The sequence below is a fragment of the Rhinolophus hipposideros genome (genome assembly GCF_964194185.1).
Source record: "Rhinolophus hipposideros genome assembly, chromosome: 7".
NCBI lineage: Eukaryota > Metazoa > Chordata > Mammalia > Chiroptera > Rhinolophidae > Rhinolophus > Rhinolophus hipposideros.
Genome location: NC_138053.1, coordinates 15,819,703 through 15,841,318, shown reverse-complemented (window position 1 = coordinate 15,841,318; position 21,616 = coordinate 15,819,703). Strand labels below are relative to the sequence as shown.

The 21,616-nt window shown below is 42.7% G+C and overlaps 1 protein-coding gene across 2 annotated transcripts; it reads right to left on the bottom strand.

Moving 5' to 3' along the window:
- Positions 1-4,798: 4,798 nt before the first annotated feature.
- On the bottom strand, positions 4,799-17,841 carry PPIC (peptidylprolyl isomerase C). 2 transcript variants are annotated; one of them, XM_081054346.1, is made up of 6 exons: positions 17,639-17,841; positions 11,409-11,522; positions 10,887-10,980; positions 8,433-8,617; positions 6,425-6,499; positions 4,799-5,481 (listed from the first exon to the last, which is right to left on the bottom strand). In XM_081054346.1, exons 1-6 carry the CDS (start codon positions 17,756-17,758, stop codon positions 5,353-5,355), a joined length of 717 nt encoding a protein of 238 aa, XP_080910472.1. In that variant the 5' UTR covers positions 17,759-17,841; the 3' UTR covers positions 4,799-5,352. The 2 variants fall into 2 exon arrangements, with proteins under 2 accessions (XP_080910472.1, XP_080910473.1); XM_081054347.1 differs by lacking the exon at positions 6,425-6,499 and having other exon boundaries at positions 17,639-17,835.
- Between the last annotated feature and the right edge of the window lie 3,775 nt (positions 17,842-21,616).

Below are 21,616 nucleotides of genomic sequence, written 5' to 3'. Positions count from 1 at the left end.
ATACTCACTCAAGCCTCACGTCACCTGGGCCTTTCCTCTTCCTGTTTGCCACTCATCTCAGTTTTGCCAGTCTACTTCTATCGTGCCCTTCGAACCTCAACTCCAAAAATAAAGAGGAAAAGTTTATTGTTTAAAAAGATAACAGTCTTTGAAAAAGTGTAGAAACAGTTGAAAGGCAAATGTCAATGTTTAATCATCTTTATAAGTCCTGAGAGATTTTTAAGTATCTCATAGTATAAATGTGGACACATTATTTTTGGTGATGAATTGCAAACATAATTATTGAGCAGCAGTTAGGCGTGAAACACTGTCCAGGGGTAGACTAGAAATAAAATCTAATCCTTGACCTAGAGTAGCTTCCTGTCCAAGGAGGAGATGGGAGACACCCAGGAAGCAGTTAGAACATAGTGTGAGGAAGTTTCCAGTGAAGGCTCGCTGAGGGAGCCCACGTTCTGAGTCCTGAAGGATGGCTCGGAGCAGCAGGGGTGCGGGAAGCTTGCAAGGCAGAGAGAGCAGCTGGTACAAGGCTTGGGGCCAAATCAAAAGTTCCGAGGTCTTTATAAGAGAACTGTACTTCCAGGATGATGGGGTTAAATCAAGCCTTGAGTTTTCTGCTCCAGGCTGACCAGCTTTATTCCTTTCCTCAGGGTATTGTCACAGTGCAGGTCCAGAAGAGGCACAGGAAGCAGACTTGTCTTTAATGTCCAGATTGGAAGAAAAAGGTTCAAGTTTTCAAATTGAGATATCTATCCAAATAACAGGACATATTTACCACCTAGGACAGACGACAACTATGGTTTTCATAGCACTTTCAAGGCCCATTGTGCTTCAGGAAGGAAGTCCTTCACACCCTCTGAAAAATTAATGGCTGTGGAAACTTATATGACTCCTAGTTAAACTTTAGAAATAGGCAGCTGAAGGGATTTTGGCATGTTGCTCCTCTCCAAACCCTCCAAATTTGTGATTCCCGAGCATTCTGATGGAACTAGCGATGGAATTAAAACTTCATTTGTGTATTCTGTAATGCATTTTGACTCAATATTTGTCAGATGGATGGACTTTTTTTTTTTTTTTAAAGACAGGACTCCTGTGACTAGTCACTCTGATTCTACATTAATGCCTGTTGTTTTTCCATTGCTCTAGAATATCAATAACACTAGCAAATCTCCAAGTAGGTTATGTTGTATTGCACCTAAGACTTAACGCTTGGCCAAAAATCTTAAATTTACAAGATGAATTACAGACTTAAGTAAAAGCTGTTATGTACTTAACAGCACCAAAATTTTCCATTACAGATACTGTTTTTACTCTCTCTTAATTAAAAAAAAAAGAAAAGAAAAATGCCTTGAGGGGTCTTTGAATTTCCAACCCTTCCAGATCAAAGATTTCTTCAGCTGTCTGAATTATGGGAATGTTGAAAAACAAAAACAAATCCTTTTCCTGCTATAAAATCCTTCCCATGTTTTTGCCTTGATGTAACTCAAAACGGCTGAACTGAAAAAATGTAGTTGGTGAGTTCTCGTCAAAACCTAAGAATTCATCAGAAATGGACTGGACAGTAATTTTCAAAGTGTCATTCTAATTAATCTAACCCAAGAATAAACGTTACTAAATTTTTATTCGATGATCCAGAAAATGAGCTAAATTAGCATTTAGCCTAACAACTTATGGCTAAGGATACCAAAATGGTTTAAACTGTTTATTAAAGTGACTCAAGACGAAATTGTAATAATTTGGGCATGATGGTGGTGGTGGCCAGTGTGATTTCCCCAATTCCACACATGCCCTTGCCTACATCTGTGTCCTTTTAGTAGCACAATTGGCAAAATAGTGAACTGTTTCTTTCAAAAGCTTTTGCAAAAAGCATAGACTTTTTGTAAAGCACTAGTGTATAGTCATGTAATGATGAGCTGAGGTGCAGGGAGTAGAAAGGAGGAACACACGCTAGAGAGGGGACAAATTAATTAATTTCTTTAGCAATATCTAATCAATGTACCCTCAGTGTACAAGAAATAAAATGCCTTTACAAGGGGGTAGCTGTTTGGTCATCTGATATAATAGACAGCCCACCAGTTTACTACCTGTGTGCTAGTGGGCTCAGAATATCAGCACTTCGCAATTGAACCACTTTTTGATTTGTCGCTAGCGAGATGTCATGCTCATACTAATGAAAAAAACTAGGTGGTCCATAAGGGGATAAAGTACAAGACCTTGTGCATGGGGGTAGCAGTGGCTTCTGTGCCCTTTGACATTCGAGCCTTAAGGCACGTCATAGGTCTAAGAAGACATTTGTTTCCAATTTCTTCCCATGTTACCTTAAAATTTTCAAGTAAGCTTTCTTTTTCTAATTGTTAAAAAGAAATGCACCCTAGAGAAATATTGGAAGACTGAAAAAAGTAAACAACATAAACGTACAAGTTTAAAAACAAATCCCACCATTTGCTTTTGCTTTATGTCAATTTACATTTGTTGCATTTGCTTTATCAGTCTGTATTTACATAACTGAGAGCATGCCGCACACAGAATTTCTACTTTTATCTTGAAAACAACCATTTTCTCATGCTACTCAAGTTTTGTAGCATATCCTAATGAATGCAGACTACTCTGTTATGGGATATATATTTTATAACCATTTGGGGACATTCAAGTTGCTTCCAGTATTTTGCTATCATAATTTATTCTGCAATTCACATCTTTTATACATAAAACTTTTTCAATATTGATGTATTAGACAGAGACTTCAGATCGCAAGTCACAAAAAAACATCAATTCACTCTGGCTTAAGCAAAAAAGGAAATGTATTAGCTTGCATAGCGAAAAAGCTACGGGTGGAAACTGGCTTCAGGCATGGCTGGACTCAGGGGCTCAGTGGTGTCTACAGGAATCCATCCTTCTGTCTCCCAGACCAGTATCCCTCTGTGCTGCTTTTCTTCTTGGGCCTGCTCCTTTAGATCCTCCCAGATGAAAGACAGCAGCTCTTTCCTAATATCTCCAGCAGAAGTCCCACAGTTGAAGCTCAGTCAAACACCTCTCCCTGAGCCAGTCACAGGGACCGGGGCAAGGTCATGTTCTGGTTGGCCCCCAGGACGTCCCTGCTCCCTCTCCCCGCTCACTCCGCACCACCCTGCTGATGCACACTGGACTCTCTGCTGCCCCTTGAACCCTTCCTTCAGTTCACACTGAGGGACTTCCCTGACCACCTCATGACACTCTATCCTCTCTGCCTGCTCTGTTCCTTTTCCTAGGCTCACTACCCCCTTATGCTCTGCTATATATCCCTGTGGTGTATGTGTGAATGATGTCTGCTTCTGTGGGAACCATGAGGTCCAACGCTGCAGCTCTATCCAGCACCCAGTAGATATTTATCAAGTAAGTTAATGAATGCGTTGGCCAGGCCAGGTATGTACGATTCCGTAGGGTCAGCCTACCCTAAACCTAAGAAATGCTGGAGAGAATGGTGTGATTCCTCAAAGAAAATGGGCAGCCATCCCAGAACGTGGGGGACTGGATGCTGGACTGACTAAAACAATGACGCCCATTACAATGTCAAATCACTTTCTAAAGCAAATTCCCAGGAGCGGGACTTCAAAGGATATGAATCGAGTTTCTTGGTAGGTACGTTAGCTCCCCCTATGAAAATTCTCCTCATAGTAGACAAAATAATCTTTCTCAAGTGCAGACCACATCATGCCCCTCCACAGCTTAAACTGATAGTTCCCCACTGTACTGTGAATAAAAGAACCTACTCTGGCCCCCCAGACCCAAAATGATCCAGTCTCAGCCTTACTTCTCTGACCTCTCAGGCTCCCACGTGCTGCCTTATTCTGTCCTGGAACCCACTCCTTCTCACCTTGGGACCCTCATACTTTCTCTTCTCTCTCTGCCTGGAAGGCCCATGTGGCAGACCTCACCAATGCTTACTCTTTCTTCTTCAGGCCGTGGCTTGCATGTCCCCTCAGGAGGCCTTCCTTGGCCATGGAACAGTATGCACCTCCCAGCCTCTCCGGCAAACACGGGTCTATTTTCTTCGCAGCGCTCATCACACTTTTCAGTGGTTACCTTATTTATTCTGCCTTCATACTAGAATGTCAGCTCCATGAGACCCCTTTCTTGCTGTCCATTGCTGCATCCCCAAAATTCAAAACGGGTACCGGCCATACCAAAGGCCTTTAATGCATTTTTGTTGGAAAAATTTTTTTTCATTGCTCTCCAAGAAGATGGTAGTGATTAACACTCCATCAGCAGTAAGAATGCTCATTTCATCTCCTCTCTTGTTGAAGCAGTTTTCTTAGAATACAGCTCAAGAGATGAAACTTTTTTTGACCCTTATTGCAAGGCACCTGGAGGAGAAGCAACGAGGCCATTTTCTAACAGATACCACTCCCATTTGTACAGAGATCGGGCACAGGTATGTTATAACAAGACCCCAACAGGATTTTACCTCCCCATCTAGTTTAAGTACAGCCTGACTTTTCATCTCTATTATGTAAATGAAAAAAAATGTTTCTTTTAGTTACAACTGGACTCAAGGGAACTTTCCAAACAGGTTACATTTGGTAAAAATTAGTGAATAATCAGCTCAAGTACTTGGGATGTGGACGGGCATCATTTCTATGCATTCCCATTCCAAATTATCCAATTGTGTTATTAGGTTGGTGCAAAAGTAATTGTGGTTTTTGCGATTTTTTTTAACCTTTTAAACCACAATTACTTTTGCACCAACCTGATATTATTTTGACTTACAGAATCCTCTCTAATTTGTTCATTGTTAACACTAGAGTGTGTATATTTTCGTACATTCATTTTTAAAGAACTTAAAAAAAAGACTTGCAAAGAGAGTTGATTACATAACAAGTATTTAATACAGAGAACACCAAAGCACCTTTCATCAGGTAAAGGTCCCTATGACATATGTCAGATTATAATACTCAAATCTCCCTTTAGCTGAAAAGAATTTCTGTTTAAATATAAAATAATAAACTTCATGTCCCTATCTTTTTCTGACAAATCTTCAGCATCACTTAACTTGGGGATCGTACTTAATTCAGCAAAATAATTGACTGTGTTCTTCAAAAGAAAATAGCACATACAAAGTTTTCTAGTATAAAAATAGCACCATTGAAGGAAAGGGGTATGTCTTTCTGTGCAAAGTCCCCAAACAAGTGACTTACCGAAAGTCATGCAAAGCAAACTCTGAGCGGTTGCTTTTATAACTTTCCTATGATACGGAGTGGAAAACAGAAGAAGGTAAAAAGACAAAGCAAAACAGCAACTCTGAAGACTCAAGATACACGCACCCACGCACGCACACAACCCTTGATAGAGTATGCTCCTTGTTTTCTGCCAGTCGTATCACCAATCAGCGACCTCCACCACAAAGGGTGTTTTCACATCTATCTTGCCACTGTTGATGATGGAACAGTCGGTGAGGGGACGATCGTGCCCATCAGTAGCCTGAAGTTCTATGGAGTGGACCACTGTCTGGTGAGAGAAAAGCAGACCCAAGATGCACTTCTGACCGGCAACTATGACCGTCAAAAGCTGCAAACAATGCCAAGTCTAAAAGCCCAAGTGAGAAGTAAGTTGTTGTTGTTTTCCTTAATGATTACAAAAACCATACAGGCTAACTATGGAAAACTTCGAATATTCAGGAAATTTATATGTAGCAGAATAAAATGTACCCTCTCCCTTTCTAATTAGAGCAAATGTGTGTATTTCCTCACTTCTTTTTATTAGAATTTTATATTCTAAAAAAAAATAATCAGATATTCTTGGAAACACCGATCTCCAATAAAAGGTATTTCTACTCACTTGTTATACTCCAATGTAAGAGTTAACATAGAGTTTGAGTCAAGTTCAGCTCCACCCTATAATAAGGTCTAGGCATAATAAAATAGGCCAGAAATCAGATTTAGAAATGGAGCTACATCTGGGTTTGCCCATTTTAAAATTGACCCAAGCCATTAACCTATAGGTTGAGTCTAATACTAATGTAATGCCAACCCCACAGTGGTGTAAAAGCTCCTTTCTCCACCCTGGAAGACTTCACAGGTCTGTGTATCACCTCGTGTCACACCGGAGTAGGAAGGGCTGGCCAAGGATTAGGAAAGTTGGCTTCTGGTGGTTTTCCCAAACAGGGTTGAGACAAAAGTGGCAACAGAGTGTCTGAGTGGTTTGCACATGGTGCCAACTAATCCAACCTCTGGCTGCGTTAGATCGATTTAAGATAAAAAGCCAGCATTCTTCTAATAATAATATAGATTTCTAAATAGACTGTGTGTGCATGCACATATGTACCTAAAGCAGCGGCTCCACATCTGAGTTACCTGTGGCACTTGTAAAAAAAATATGCTCATTTAATGGTTAAAATGGAAATTTCTGTGATATTTTGTCACAATTTAAAAATGCTTATTTGTGGGCCCACCTCCAGAGGTTCTGCTTCTGTAAGTCTGAGGTGAGGTCCAGAAAACTGCAGTGGTAACAAAGCATCCCAGGGCATCTCGGGAGAATCAAGGGATGGAAGTCAGGAGAGTCTCTAAATTCCCTGAAACTGTATGAAACATACGCACTTTTTTTTTTTTCTGGAGAGGAAGTCTATAATTTTCATTAGTTTCTCAAAGAAGTTTATAAGCCATAAAACATTAAGGACTGTTCCTCTAAGACCAGGCAGCAGGTCTCCCAGGAGGTGTGCCAATGGGTGGAAGGAAGTAACTGCTGTCCTTTAGGGCAATAAGACATGTGATCTAGAGGACTAGAAGGAAAACCACGATCTGAAGAAGAAAACCCCAAAATTTCAGTTTTCTTATGGCTCAGCACGATGTTGTGTTCAAAAATACTCATCGAATGAATCGGTCTACATTTAAACTAAACCTGGTTAGACCCCGTGGTTAAAAACCCAGACTGGTTTAACATACGCATGCCCATGTTTAGCTCATTTCAAAAGCAAATTTCCGTAAGAGCCCTGAGGAGGGCTGACAAAGCACTGATTCTCTTGTTGACCCTTATGGCTCATAAGAATACAGGCATGTCGTTTATTGGGATGGGATATAAAGTGATATATTAAGTGATATGTGTTTGCCCCATTTCCATCCCATCCCACTTGCTCACAAGAATTCTATCTTGGATGGCTCAGGTAGAACACTTCCTTGCCTTGTAAAGTAGATTCTGAGTTGGCCGCCTCGGGCTCATTTCCTGGCCTTCTGTTGGGTAGAATCAAGACAGCCGGTGGAAGTTGCAAAAGAATTGTAATGAATAAGATTGGTGTATTTGTGTTTGGATGAGGGAGGGGGAGCAACTCACATGAAACAAAAAGACAAAATGAAATATGGACGAGGGCAAGGGAGTTAAGGATAGTTCAGGGTTGGGTTGGGCAGACCTTACATTCGCCATTTCAGGAGTTGAGAATGCACCTTTGGGCAGTTGCTAAGGAAAGGAAATATTGAAAGTGGAAAAGAATGGGGATTTTAAGACGTGTGCCTATGTATTATGAATTGGATCCCTTTGATATTTTTTGAGACATACCAGCATAAATGTGAATTCTCTTTAGGATTTTGATTGCTATATTTTGAAGGAAACTTGTACCTGGACTGAACTGCATGGGGCTCTGGGAATTTTATTAATACCATGGGTGCCAAAAAATGTATACACATGACTTGTATTCATCTTTTGTTATCAATATATATTGAGTATTACCATTTTAATACCGTTTTTTCCTTTCTTAAAATGTGTATATATTTTTTTGGCACCTTCTGTATTTTTAATTGTGGTAAAAAACACATAGCATAATATTTACCATCTTATCTGTTTCTAAGAGTACAGCTCAGCAGTGTTAAATATAGTCACATTGTTGTGCAACTGACCTACAGCACTTTTCCATCTTGCAAAACTGGAACATTATACCCATTGAACACCAACCCCCCCATTTCCTCCTCCCCTTAAACCCTGGCAACCACCATTCCACTTTATGTTGCTATGTATTTGACTACTTTAGATGCCTCATAGAAGTGGAATCATGCAGTCTTTTTATGACTGGCTTATTTCACTTAATATAACATTGTCATTGTCAAGGTTTAGCCATGCCGTAGCATATGACAGGATTTCCTTCCTTTAAAGGCTGAAAGTTATTCCACTATATGCATATACAGGGCCTTGGTTTTACTTGGTTACATTAAAAAGCAGCTCCATTTATATCAAGTAGTGAGATAAATTAACTTAAGTACTCAACTTCTCCACGTGAGGTCCTCACTTTCTGCCTCAACGTTCCTAACAATTAAAATGCTGTACCATATATAATTTGTTCATCTTTGAAGAGGCCGGGCAGCATATACGGATCTCTAACAAGCACATTTTAAGATGAAAATAAATCACTGAAACCCCTCCCATTATAAACATAAGGCTTTGAACAAGAAAAAAAAAAGAATATATCAAGTTACCATTCCATCGATGACTTTTCCAAATACCACATGCTTGCCATCTAACCAGGAGGGCTTGGTCAAGGTGATAAAGAACTGAGAGCCATTGGTGTCAGGCCCAGCATTGGCCATGCTGACCCACCCAATGCCATAATGCTTCAGTTTGAAGTTCTCATCTGGAAATGTCTCACCATAAATGCTGATACCTGGTGAGACAAAACCAAAAACAAGAGAATCAACACATGTTATACGAAAGTAAATTCTCCATAGGGAAACATACAGTTTTAGTAAAATTGGTTAATAGGATCCTATAAGAGGTGGAGAATGGGGGGGAAGATGGTAAAACATAAAAAATAAGGAGAGCAAAAAATTCACTCCTTAAAGCACCAGGGACTGAAACAAACACACACACTAACACAAGCCTTAAATATGACAGAACATAGTAGGACACCCTCTGGCCTCAAACCCAGCGCCAAACCCTGACCAAGCAGGTCGATGATTCCCTCTGAAATGAGAAGGACCTGAGGGGCAGGATGGCATCGTGAAGCCAGATGGAAGGGTGGAGAAGCCATCCTTGTGGCTTCATCTCTATCCTGAGGTTCAGCACTTGTCCTGGGTGACTTCCACCTCAGCCTCCAACAAGAGTGCGCTAAGCACTGAATACACACCTTTAGAACCTAGCTAATTCTTAAAACAATCATGTACAATAGGTATTCGTAATCCCATTTTGCAATGGGAAACAGAGGTTACAAAACTTGCAAACCGCAGAACAGAACTTGACCACCCGACTTTCCGACTCTAAAGTGGGTGCCCTTTCCTGCCTCTGCACTATGAGCAGTAGCAGCCAGCCTGGAAGCCACGAGGTACAATGACTTCAGGGCTTCTCAGGATATGGAGGGTGTTGGCAATTGGGAGCACCCAATGTTCCAACTTTGAACAGAAGAACCAAAAGCAGGCGTGTGGGCTGGAGTTCTAGCAAAGCAGAGGTAGGGCAGAAGGCTTCTTCCCCGTAAAACAACAACACAGACCGTGAGAAGTACACGCTGCATCCTCCAACACCTTGAGTGCCTGTCATGCCCACCTCCGCGCCTCTCGCAGGGCTCCTTATCCATCGTTGCCATCCTGAAAATCCTGCCTTGGTTAGGACCAGGGTGGTCAAAGGCGCACAATTCCTAGCTGGTTCGTCAGTGATGTATGAGCTGACTTGGCAGGAGAGCTCTGTCCACAGAGGGGTCCGGGCTAAATTAAGTGATCCACAAGATCCTAGCTTCCAAACTCGGAGAATTTTAACTCAAGACATGCACGCACACACACACTGGGCAGGGAGGGCAGAGAGACAGAGAAATGTAGAAAGGGGGGCACAGTAAAGCTCAGTCATCATTTCTGCTGGGCCCCAGGGCAGGATGGGAGATGCCATTCCCAAGGGGACCGGTCCTCATGCTGCAGGCTTTCCCAGTGAGTCTCAGCTCTGTAGCGGCTGGAGTTGCTTCCCTGAACATCCTTTCCAACCCCATTAACCCAAGTAACCTGCTCCATGCTGCATCCCCACTCCTTGCAGCATTTTTGCAAGGATTAAAGTCATCTTCCCGAAGTGCCTGACACATCCAAGCATTTAATGGTAGTCATTTTGTTATAAATAAACCACTGCAATAAACATAAAGTTGAAAATGGCCTAGGTTTCTTTTAAAAGTTAGCAATTTAATATCCACCCAAACTGGTACTTGCTACATTAAAAACCTTAAATCGGAAATACATTGAAATTCCGTGTAGTCATCTATGCGATGGGTATTCAGAAAAAGAACTCACTAAATTTCTGAGGGAAAATAGTTCAGGGAGCTGAGGAGCTGGGATCCCCAATAAGAAATAGTAAACTCGGGTGATCTGAAACTGTATAAATTTAATTATTTGTACTTTATAGAACTCTAACTTTCTTTATAAAATTAATTTATATTACAATTTTGACAACTCACCTAATGCTTAATTTGTTATTATTGAAAAAGCTGACAATAAAATGAAAGAATTTTCCAAAAGAGGGCAAATTCACCTGTAATCCTGCCACCTAAATACCAGTCTCGTCATTCTAGAAGGATGCCCCCCACTTCCCTGTCCTCTTCCACCAGCATACACAGTGTTATATTCTGCCTTTCCTTCCAATCACAGACATCTTTCTCTACTGCTACATACTAGCAGTCCAGCATTTTCATAACTGCAAAATAGTCTACTCAATGAATGTACTTTCACAATGGAAAGATAATGAACACCAAAGCAATAAGACTCAAAATTAGGAAGCCTCACTCATTCATATCTACCAAGATTTGGCTGCCCAAACTCTATCCTTCCGAAAGATTTAGTTTGGTGGTCTTTATGATTTTGTTCCTTAAACCTGGGAATTCAATATACTGGGTGAATATATTGGCTTCATTGTAGGTTTCAGTTTGGTAAGCAGGAAAGGAAAAATGCAAAAGACAATGTTACCGCCGGTGCCATCTCCATTGGTGAAGTCTCCTCCTTGAATCATGAAATCTTTGATGACGCGATGAAATTTGCTTCCTTTATATCCATATCCTTTCTAAAAAGATTATGTCAATTAAATATACAAGTAGATATAACCCATACTGAAAGATAAACCCCAGTGTTTATCTGGAACTGACAAAATGAGGAAATTATACAAAATATTTACTGATAGAAATTTATCATGAACTGACCAAATCAATAAATAAGTAAATAAATGAACTATGGAAGTAAACTATTAACATGAATAAGTAAAAAGAGAGCAATTTGCATTTTCACTTGATTGTTTCCTCTCAATTTCTAGAAGCCTAAGGACAATGAGTGCCTGAACAATACGTAGTTTATAGGAAAATGAAGTAAAATATTATAAGGTGTCTCCCGTTCATCTGACCTACTAATACTTATTTTCCCAGAAGACATCTTTATACTTGGCTTGGAAGAAGGAAGATTCAATTTGTGCACAAAGGAAATAAAACTGGGACACACCTCTCCTGTTGCCAGAGCGACAAAATTATCCACAGTCTTGGGCACAACTTTTCCAAAGAGGCCAATCACAATTCTGCCAACATCTTTGTCTCCAATCCTCACATCAAAGAAAACCTGTGTGTGGTTGAAAGGCAGAGCAGAAGGTTATAATGTGGAAAAGCTACAAATACAAGGTAAGTGAAAATTAAAAACTGAGAATTGATCCACGTATGAAAGCCTTGTCCACCAGTACTTTACAAGGGGTCACGAAGGAACATAAGTTAAAGGAGCTCTACAACCATTTTGTGGGTTCATTTCACTCACAAATATTCGTTGAACACACATTGATTGAGCACCAACTATGGGTCAGGCACTGTGGTCGGTACTGGGTATAAAGTTTGACTCAGGACTGTCAGAGTTAGACAGTCAAGTTTTCAAGAATTCTCCCCCACACACTCCAGACAAATACTGCTGCTCCTTCCCTTTTCCCAGCTTTGTGAATGAAAATTAGAGTGGAAACTGTTGCTCTTCTGAAAGGTAAGACTGTCTAATCTTGACAGGAGGGGAAAAAATGGTGAAGAGAGAAATAGGTTAACCATTCAGATTTATTTTCTTCTAACTACGAACAGTGCCAAATTCTCAATAAGTTCTCAATAGACATCTGCTGTCAAGGGGACTGCTAACGACAATCAAAAGGCAAGGCAGCCCTCCAAAAACAGCCTGTCACTCACTTCCAAGCACACCAAGGCACCAGGTCCCCAGCCTCATCCAAAGGACAGCAACCTTTACACTCAGGTCCTGACAACACCATTCACTCTATAAACTTAAACATTGGATTCAGTCGTCATGTTATACAAGTAGAACGTGTTCTTTTCCTGTCACAACATTTTAGAACAGAAGAAAGAAAACACATATCCGGAAGTGAGTGTGAGTCACTTTTTTGCAGACCAACCTTAAAAGTTCTCTTGGACTTTTTTTAAAAAAAATGTTTCCCCTAAAATGAAATCATATACATTTTGCTTCACAAATCACTGTGTGAAGATGATTCTGAGACAGAACACTTGAAAAGGCCACAGAGTCGAGGGCTTTCCATTCGCGAGTTTAGATTATATGAACCAATTTACTGTTTGAATGGGTAAAAAAAGACATTCAAGAGATGGCTTTTAAAAAAATACAAGAAGGGCTGTCAACGAAAAAAGATGTCTTACAGTTTAGAAAAATCACAAAGTAAAGACTGTCAAGCTTCAGTTCAAGACAAGAGCTTCTGCTAATACATCACTGCATCTGTCATAGGGTGATGTGATATTTAGTGTTCATGTGGCATTTTACAATTTTTACATGGTCAAAGCTGCAAAAACCATATTATTATTTATATCGTAGGACTTGATAGGATACATGGAAGACCATGAGATGAGGCAATGCAGTATAGAGCAATGCAGCGAGTGTGTGAGCCTGTTCCCTCAGAGCTGGTTTCTCCAAAGGGATTTCCAAGCCAAGGAGTAAATTTTTTAATGGGCAATAATGAAGCAGCACCGGGAAAAAAAAAATCATGATCGTAAATTTAAAGAAACGCAGTACGAGTACTAGAAAAACCTGCCAGACTTTTAAAATAAAGAAGGGCAAATAAAGTCTGTGAATGTTTAGAAAGCAGAAAGAGTGAAATCTGGGAGAGCTGCGTGAGAACACAAAGAGACGTGCCCGTCAGCCAGCATAACTCTTCCATAAAAACCTTGTTTTCTTACACATGGCCTAGCACATGTGGTAATATGGGTTTGTTTGTTTTTTTCCCCAAACTGCCACGTCTTTCAACTTCGTAAGTGATGGCAAGGAAATATAGCAAGGTTTTCCCAGCTTTAATGGAAATGATAAAGTCAAATCTTATGTAGTCAACAAGGATTTCTCAAAGATCTATGTAAATGACAATGTGAAGTTCCAAGCTACAGGAGAGAGCCCGCCCTGAGGTAGCTTAAATCCAGAGACAGGACAAGTAAAGGCACTGTAGTACAAGGCAGCATGTTACAAGTGCCCGAGAACCCTGTACCTGAGGCCTGGAAGAAGGCTGAGGGCTGAGGGAAGGCATCCTGGAGAAGGTGTAGATGGGAGGCAGCCCTGGAAAGAACAGAGCAGCCTCCAGGACACGAATGGCACAAGCCCTAACTGGCAGAGTTCTTTCTGGAACCAAAGCACCAAAGTAGGAAATGTAATCTGTGTGCAGAGAAGCACCGGCTGGGAAGGGAGACTCTCACCAGTTCCACAAAGCAGAAGGAGGAGCCGGCTAAGAGATCTGGGTTTTGTTAGGCAACAGAGAAGGTAAAACAACAGGACCCAAGGGGAGATTTTGGGAATATTACTCAAGTGGAGGCGGGGCAGGGGTGGGGTGGGGGGTGGGAATCTGAAGGCTTTAGACTAGTTCACAAATGAGGCAATATGACCTGCCCTGGGGTAGTGGCTGAGGGAACAGTAAGGATGGAGTGAAGGGGAGGGGCATCTCAATAAGGGGGAGGGGGGTAGGTACTATTCTCATGAGCTTACAAATGAGAAAAGTGAGGAGTAGGCAGGTTAAGTGATTTACAACATGTCCCAACCAGGAGTGTGAAAACCAAAATTTCAATCCAAAGCTGCATCCAAATAGACTGTGATTTATCATTAATACGTCTCTCTCAATCAAGGTAGGGAAACGCATGTGGGGTAGAAACGGTGTTTTTCGATCCCCAGTTCCCAGCACTCTGTGACTCAAGCACAGACTCAAAAAATGCGCAATAGCTCAATGCCACGTGATACTAAATGAGGACCCGGGCAAACATATACTTAGACAGAGTGAAGGTGGCCCAGCGTGGCAGCCAGGCACACTCTCACTGTACAGCCCCTCTGCTGTGTGTCCTTGGGAACAGGCCCTGTGTTCAACACCGGGCGGGAGCTACAAAGCCCCTAGCCTCATGTAGTTTAAAGCCCCGCAAAAGAGAAAACATGTATATATGAGTAGCTATAATATAATGGGAAATCTGGTTTTCTGAGAGGACAAGTACAGATAAAATGTCAGTGTTAGAGGCAGCGATTAGCTGCAAAAATCAGGGTGGGCTTCCTGGAAAAGGTGGTACTTGGATTCCAAATTGCACTTCAGGAGTGGGCACGTCAGTCCCTTCATTGTTCAAACTGCCCTTGTAAGTCATTTGAAAATTATGGGGCACTGGAGGTGATCAGAGGTGGTAGAGGAGGGAAGAGGCACTCACATAGCCTGACCCAAACCCCTGTCGGGTTAATCCTGCTTCGATTTCCAAAGTCACTGGGAAAGACACCACTTATATGAGATGCGATGTCAAGAAACTGTTCTCAAACCCAGGTCCGTTACGAACGGGCCATGGGACCTGGGGCAAGTTCACTAAACTCTGAGCTCTTGTTCCTCATCTGCAAAACGTGATTCTTTTCAGGGCTGCACCGCTACAGTAGGATTCGTAACACAAATAAAGCTAACAATTGACCTCTCAAATCAGGAACTTAAATCTGAGCTAACCACTTTACCTGCTTTATCACATCTAATATGCAAAACCCACGCAGATAGGTATTATTTCCATCTCCATTTCATGGAGGAGGAACCAGAGCCTCAGACCTTTCGTAACACGCCCCAGGTCACCCCACTTTAGTCTCGCAACCACTCCATGGTGTAGAAAGTGCCAGCAAGCTGTGAGGAGTGCAGCTGGAAATATGACAGCATTACTTTTTATACGCTAGGTGCCTGACTTTGTACAGAACCCATGACTCTGCTGGAAAACAGGGCTGCAAATGCCAGTTCGGCCGGTTTTGAGACCAGTGAGCTAGAGCCCCAGAACTGAGCCTCTGGCTGGGCAGGAAGCTGAGGCAGTGGCCTGGAAGCTGGACGCCTGGACTGGGTGAGTGCCATTAAAGGGCCCTGCAGGGGGACAGCATCTCACACGTCTCTCTTTTAGATTCCTATTTTTAACCAAAATCAGAGGAAAAGGAAAAGACAGCTGGGAAAAACAAAACACTACAGCAGCGGCCAACTAATCTACTTTTCTGCACTCAGAGAAATAATTTTTAGTGTCTCCATTTGCCAGTAGATTTTGTTGTTTAAAAAAGTTCAGTGAAAAAGTAATTACTTCAACAGAGTCGAATCTGTAGAAGACTCGTCTACAGAATCCCAGAGTAGAGCGCATGAAAACTTCCTCAGTGACAGCACCCTAAACTAGGGGTTAAGAGGCTCAGACTCTTCCCTTCCTGCAGCCACCAGCTTCCTCCTGTCCTGGCTTCCTCTTCTAGAGGTTCCCAGCCCAGATGGCATACCCACAGAGGTTGGATTGACTTGCTCTGGGGTGGGTCTCTGCATTGGTAGGTTTAACATTTCCCTGATGAAACTTGTTCTCAAATATTGCAGGTGATGTCCTCACACTGCGAAATTATTCAGTGTTCATCTGAAATTCACATTTAACTGGGCATCCTGTATTTCACCTGGCAAGCCTAGTTCTTCACCCCCAACCCCTATTAAACTGCCAGCAAGGCTTGTTAAACCTCCAAAATCTATTTCAAGTCCTTCACTGGCTCCCCATTTCCAGGATTACCACCCAAATCTTAAACCACCACCACCTGGACTCTGGCATGGAGCCCAGAATGAACTCCCAGTTCACTCTCCACTGAGCGACCACAATAATTGTTTAAAAGCATATATGAGATTGTGTCAAACCCACGCTTAAAACCCTTCAGAGGCTCTCACAGCACTTAGAATCAGACCTCAAATTCTAAAAGTAATTGCCTCAAAACCCACACTGCTGATAGTGACCTCTACGTGACCTACCTGATCTTGAGGCTGCTCAGTCCCCAACTTCATTCAGGCCCCTCCCCACTCATGCCAGCGCTGAAGCCAGACTGTCCCAGGCACCCCATCCTCTTAACAGGAGACATGGCTTTGCTGTCTGGAGGCCTTCGCTTAGGCACTTCCCTTGCCTCCCTAAGTCTTTCCCAGGTTGGTTTTTCTTATTCTTCAAGTCTTTTTTAATGTCACCCAATCTATATTAGGGTTTATTTCCTTCGTCATTTTCTAATTCTACGAATTGTAAGTTTATGGCTATCTCCTAAGAGACGCAAATCTGCAGACGGAAAGAAGCCCCCCTCCCAAGCCGTTTCCTCAAACTGATATGATATGTGGAAAAGATCGAGGGGCTGACAGTAGACTCTGCTCACAACAGTCAGACTTAAGTTTATCTCACACACACACACAGCGCAAAGCCTGCCTCTTAGGCTACGTTAGATGTTGGGCGGAACCTCCCCCTTCCACACCCTGATCCTCCCACTTCCCGGGTGGGGTCTGCGGGAGTCAGCCTTCTGCTACTTGGACAGTATCATTTCCACTGGCACACACCGGACTGGCTGTTGAGACTACTTGCAGCTGCCCCTCCTTCCAGATTCCGAGGCAGTACGTACCGCCAGTTAAGTTTTCTGGAAGGGGTGATTAATGGTAGCAAAGCATTCCCTCCTTCCCGTCTCCCTCCCAGCACCCTGCCATTATCTTCTAGAACCTTGGGTAAATATGCCGAAAAAAAGAAGCGACGCTGTCGAGCCGCAGCCCGTGGAAGTTTCCCCTCCCCGCAATCCACACTTGCAGGCCGGCACTCAGTTATACAGGTGCGGCCGGAGCCCGCCAGCTGCACCCCACGCCCAGGGTTTGCCCCGCAGCCGCCGAAGCCCAAAAGCGCGCTTCTCCCTCCCGGGAGGGCGGAGGTTCCCCAGCAGAGGAGGACGGCCCCCCCTGGAGCACGGATTGTAACGCCTGCGGGGACCGCACCGCGACAGCGCCTGGCCCTGGGCTCTTCCGAGCCGAGTGACGCCAGCAGCGGGCGGACCCGCAGCGCCCCCCGGGCCCGGCGCGCGTCCCTCCCGCAGTCTTCCTGCTTGGGTTCCCGAGTCCCCGCCACGCGAAGGAAGGTCTCCTCCCTGGAGAGAAGGTCCACGGGATCCGGAAGCTCCTCCTCGCCCCTGGGCTGGTCACGTCGAACCGGGGACCCGGGAGATTAAGTTCAAAGAGCAGGCGGCGGGGGCGGGGCGGGACCCGGGCCAGGGCCCCCAGGTCACCCCGCAGAGCGCCACCCCCCACGGCACGCCGGCAGCCCCTCTCACCAGCCCCGCCACCGCCTCCCGTCCTCGGCTCCCTCTCCGCCACCCCTCACCGAGGTCCCCGTCCCCAAAGCTCCCCCATCTCCCGGGCCCGCACGAGGGGAAGTGGCAGCCAGTCACTGGGTCACCTTGGCCGTCACCGAGGGGCCTCGCTTGCGAACGCCCGAGGCCCTCGCACACGGCACCAGCGCGCAGAGCCCCACGCAAAGCACAAGAGGTAGCAGCAGCAGCCGGGAACTCGGGCCCATGGTGAATTGTGGCGGTGGCCGCAGCGACTCCGGCGCTTCCGCAGGCTGGGGCACGGGTGGTGGGAGTCCGGCGGGCTGCGCCTGCGCGTGCTCGCGTGGAGGGGGGCGGGGGTGGGGCCGGGGCCGTCCCGGCTGGGCCGGAACCGGCTGCGCTCCTCCCAAGTTCAGCCCAGCGACCCAACTAAGGACCCGACAGCGCGCAGCGCAGGGCGCAGCCTGGTCGGCGCCTGCAGGGGGTGCGCGGGGCTCAGCCGGGGGGAGCCCCGCGGCTACGGCCCCCGGGACAGGCAGGCTCCGCCCGGGCCCGGGAGCCGAGGGGTGCGCCCGGGGCATCTCCAGAACTTACCGTACAGGCGCGAGCTAAACCCCACGCAAAGTCGAGGACTCTCATGGCTCCGGGTCTGCGAGGCCATTTGCACGCCGAGATGTGTGACCTTAGCTACCCTCGGAGTAGCCTCCACTGCTCTCGGAGTAGCCTTGGCCTCGGCTGCCAGGTTCCAGAATCGCATCAAAACCTTTAGCCAAGTTTTGGAGGGCCCTCAGAACATTCGGACCCCTGGGTGGGTTGGCTCGGTTCCCCAAGACGAATGATCTCTCACTGAGATGATTCAAGATGAGGATGTAATTTTTACACATTTAAGAATAATGTTTAGGAAGATTATGTAATGGCACGGGGAAATGCCCGTTATAGTTTTAAATGGAAAACTCAAGTTGCAAAATCACATAGAAATTCTGATTTCAACTGTGAAAATAAACATATAAAGGCATTTTATTTTATTTTATTTTATTTTATTTTTTAGCCAACGTACCTACTTTATTGAATTCCAAACCAATGGCACATTGTCTGAGCAACTATGGAGTCTTATATTTCTTGTGCACATCATTTACCACACAACCCACAGCTCCTAGCACTCCAAAATAAGCAGTATTGTTTCAGTTGCTTTTCTTCTGGAAACATAACAGGGAGTTAGCAGTAATGCAGTGGGCAGAGTCTGCAAATATTATTATTATTTTTTTAAGTTTTAATTATTTATTTTTTATTGGGGTGACAATTGTTAATGAAATTACATAATTTCAGGTGTACAATTCTGTATTACATCATCTATAAATCCCATTGTATGTTCACCACCCAGAGTCAGTTCTCCTTCCATCACCATATATTTGATCCCCCTTACCCTCATCTTCCACCCCCCACCCCCCTTAACCTCTGGTAACCACTAAACTATTGTCTGTGTCTATGAGTTTTTGTTTCTCATTTGTTTGTCTTGTTCTTTTGCTGTTTTTGGTTTATATACCACATATCAGTGAAATCATAGGGTTCTCTGCTTTTTCTGTCTGACTTATTTCACTTAGCATTATACTCTCAAGATCCATCCATGTTGTCACAAATGTTCCTATATCATCTTTCCTTAACACCGAATAATATTCCATTGTGTATATATACCACAACTTCTTTATCCATTCATGTATGGAAGGACATTTTGGTTGTTTCCATGTCTTGGCCACCGTAAACAAAGCTGCAATGAACATTGGAGTACACGTGTCTTTATATATAAATGTTTTCAGATGTTTTGGGTAGATACCCAGGAGAGGGATTGCTGGGTCATATGGTAATTTTATTTGTAATTTCTTGAGGAACCTCCACACTGCCTTCCATAGCGGCTGCACCAGTCTGCATTCCCACCAACAGTGTATCAGGGTTCCTTTTTCTCCACAGCCTCTCCAACACTTGTTACTATTTGTCTTGTTGATGATAGCCATTCTGACTGGGGTGAGGTGATATCTCATTGTGGGTTTTATTTGAATTTCTCTGATGATTAGTGATGTTGAGCATTTTTTCATATGTCTATTTGCCATTTGTATGTCCTCTTTGGAGAAATGTCTCTTCAGGTCCTCTGCCCATTTTTCAATTGGGTTGTTTGTTTTTTTGTTGTTAAGTTTCATGAGTTCCTTGTATATTTTGGATTTTAGCCCCTTATCGGAGGCACTGTTTGCAAAAATCGTCTCCCATTCAGTCGGTTGATAAAGGCATTTTTAAAGTGGAAAGAAATGCACCAAAACATTTACAGTAGCTATGGTGATAGAATTATGGATTTCTGTTTTCTTTGTAATTTCCTGATTTCCCAGATGTTCTGCATTGAGCATGTAAGTATTTTATAATAAAAAAATGTTATTTTAATACTCAATGCTTTTTGAATTATGACTTCAAAAGAACTTTTTTATTTTAGAATAATAGCTCCAAAATTAACTACAAATAATAGTATTCTGTTGGTTTTCTTAGGAGTTGGTGTCATGATTTTCAAGCCAAGATTTCCTTGGGTAAGCAGATAGGATTCCTACCTGTAACTAAGAGTAGAGCTAAAATTACATTGGAACCATTTATTATACATAAAAGAATTAACCACGGCAGAACACTCCTGAGTATTTTGATAATTCAGTCCAGTGAAGGATCTAATGTCTATGTTCATCACCTGTACTCCAATAAAGAAAGAGTTCCCTTTTGTAGCAAGTACCAGAGCACTTACCTCATTCAGTGATTGTAAATGCATATGTATATTACTGTAATTGTGTTTGTCTTTTATCAGAGTACAAGTGCCACCAGAGCAGGGAGCATGCCTGTATTTATTCCTTTGGATGAGCCAGATCTAGTAAAATGCCTGATATAGTGGGGGTGCCAAAAAAATGTATGCACATGACTTGTATTCATCTTTTGTTATCAGTATATACTGAGTATTACAATTTGAATACAGTTTTTTCCTTTCTTAAAATGTATATACATTGTTACCACCTTCTGTGTAGTGATTTCTCAATAAATATTTGTTGAATGAATAAATGAATATGGCCGTCTAACTAATTTTTGAGAAATTTTTTATTGGGAAGATTGATACAAATAAAGAAAAGTGCCCAAAATGTAAGCACACATATCAGTGAATTATCACAAACACAACTAGATCCCTGCTAAGAAATGAAATATTTACCAGCTCTCTAGTAACTTCTCTTGTAACCCCCCCCCAAGACTAAGACTTTCTTCTCCCCAAATTAACCACAATCCTGACTCCTTACACTATGGTTTTAGTTTTGTTTTAACTGTATGTGAATGGAATCCAAATGCTATATTCTTTTGCTCAAATTTATGTTTATGAAATTCATCCTTTTTTTTGCATGTAACTCTGTTGATCCATAGTACAAAGTAGGAGTCAAATTCAGTTTTTTTTCATATGAATATCCAATTGTGTCAGCATAATTTATTGCAAAGTCTCTTCCTTACTCACTGGGCTGTAATGCTGCCTCTGTCATGGAACAAGTGTCCATACATGCATGGATATGTTTGTGGGTCTTCTATCCTGTATCATTGACTTATTTGTCTATGTTGGTGCCAACACCACACTGTCTTAATAAAAATAGCTATATAATAAGTCTTCATAGTTAGTGGTACCGGTCTTTTCACTTTGTTCAAAGATTCTCGTCTGTTTTTGACCTTTTCATTATATACTTGAGAATCAGCTTGTCAGTTTCCGTAAGCTGGGATTTTGATTGGAATTACATTGCATCTGTGGATCATTTTGGAAAGATAGAATATTGGTGATATTGAGTCTTCCAATTCATGAGCATGGCATATTCCTCTATTTATTTAGGTCTTCTTTAAATTCTCTCAGAAAGATTTATAGTTATCTGCATAGAAGTCTTGCACATATTTTGTGAGAATGATTTCAAGGTTTGTTTTTTTACGTTTTCATGAATCATACCTTTTTAAATATTTATTTTCCTATTTGTTTCTATTATATTGTAGTAAAATTAATTTTCTATATTTATATATATACAAAATAGATAAACTTTGTTTAAAAATTATTCTAACGA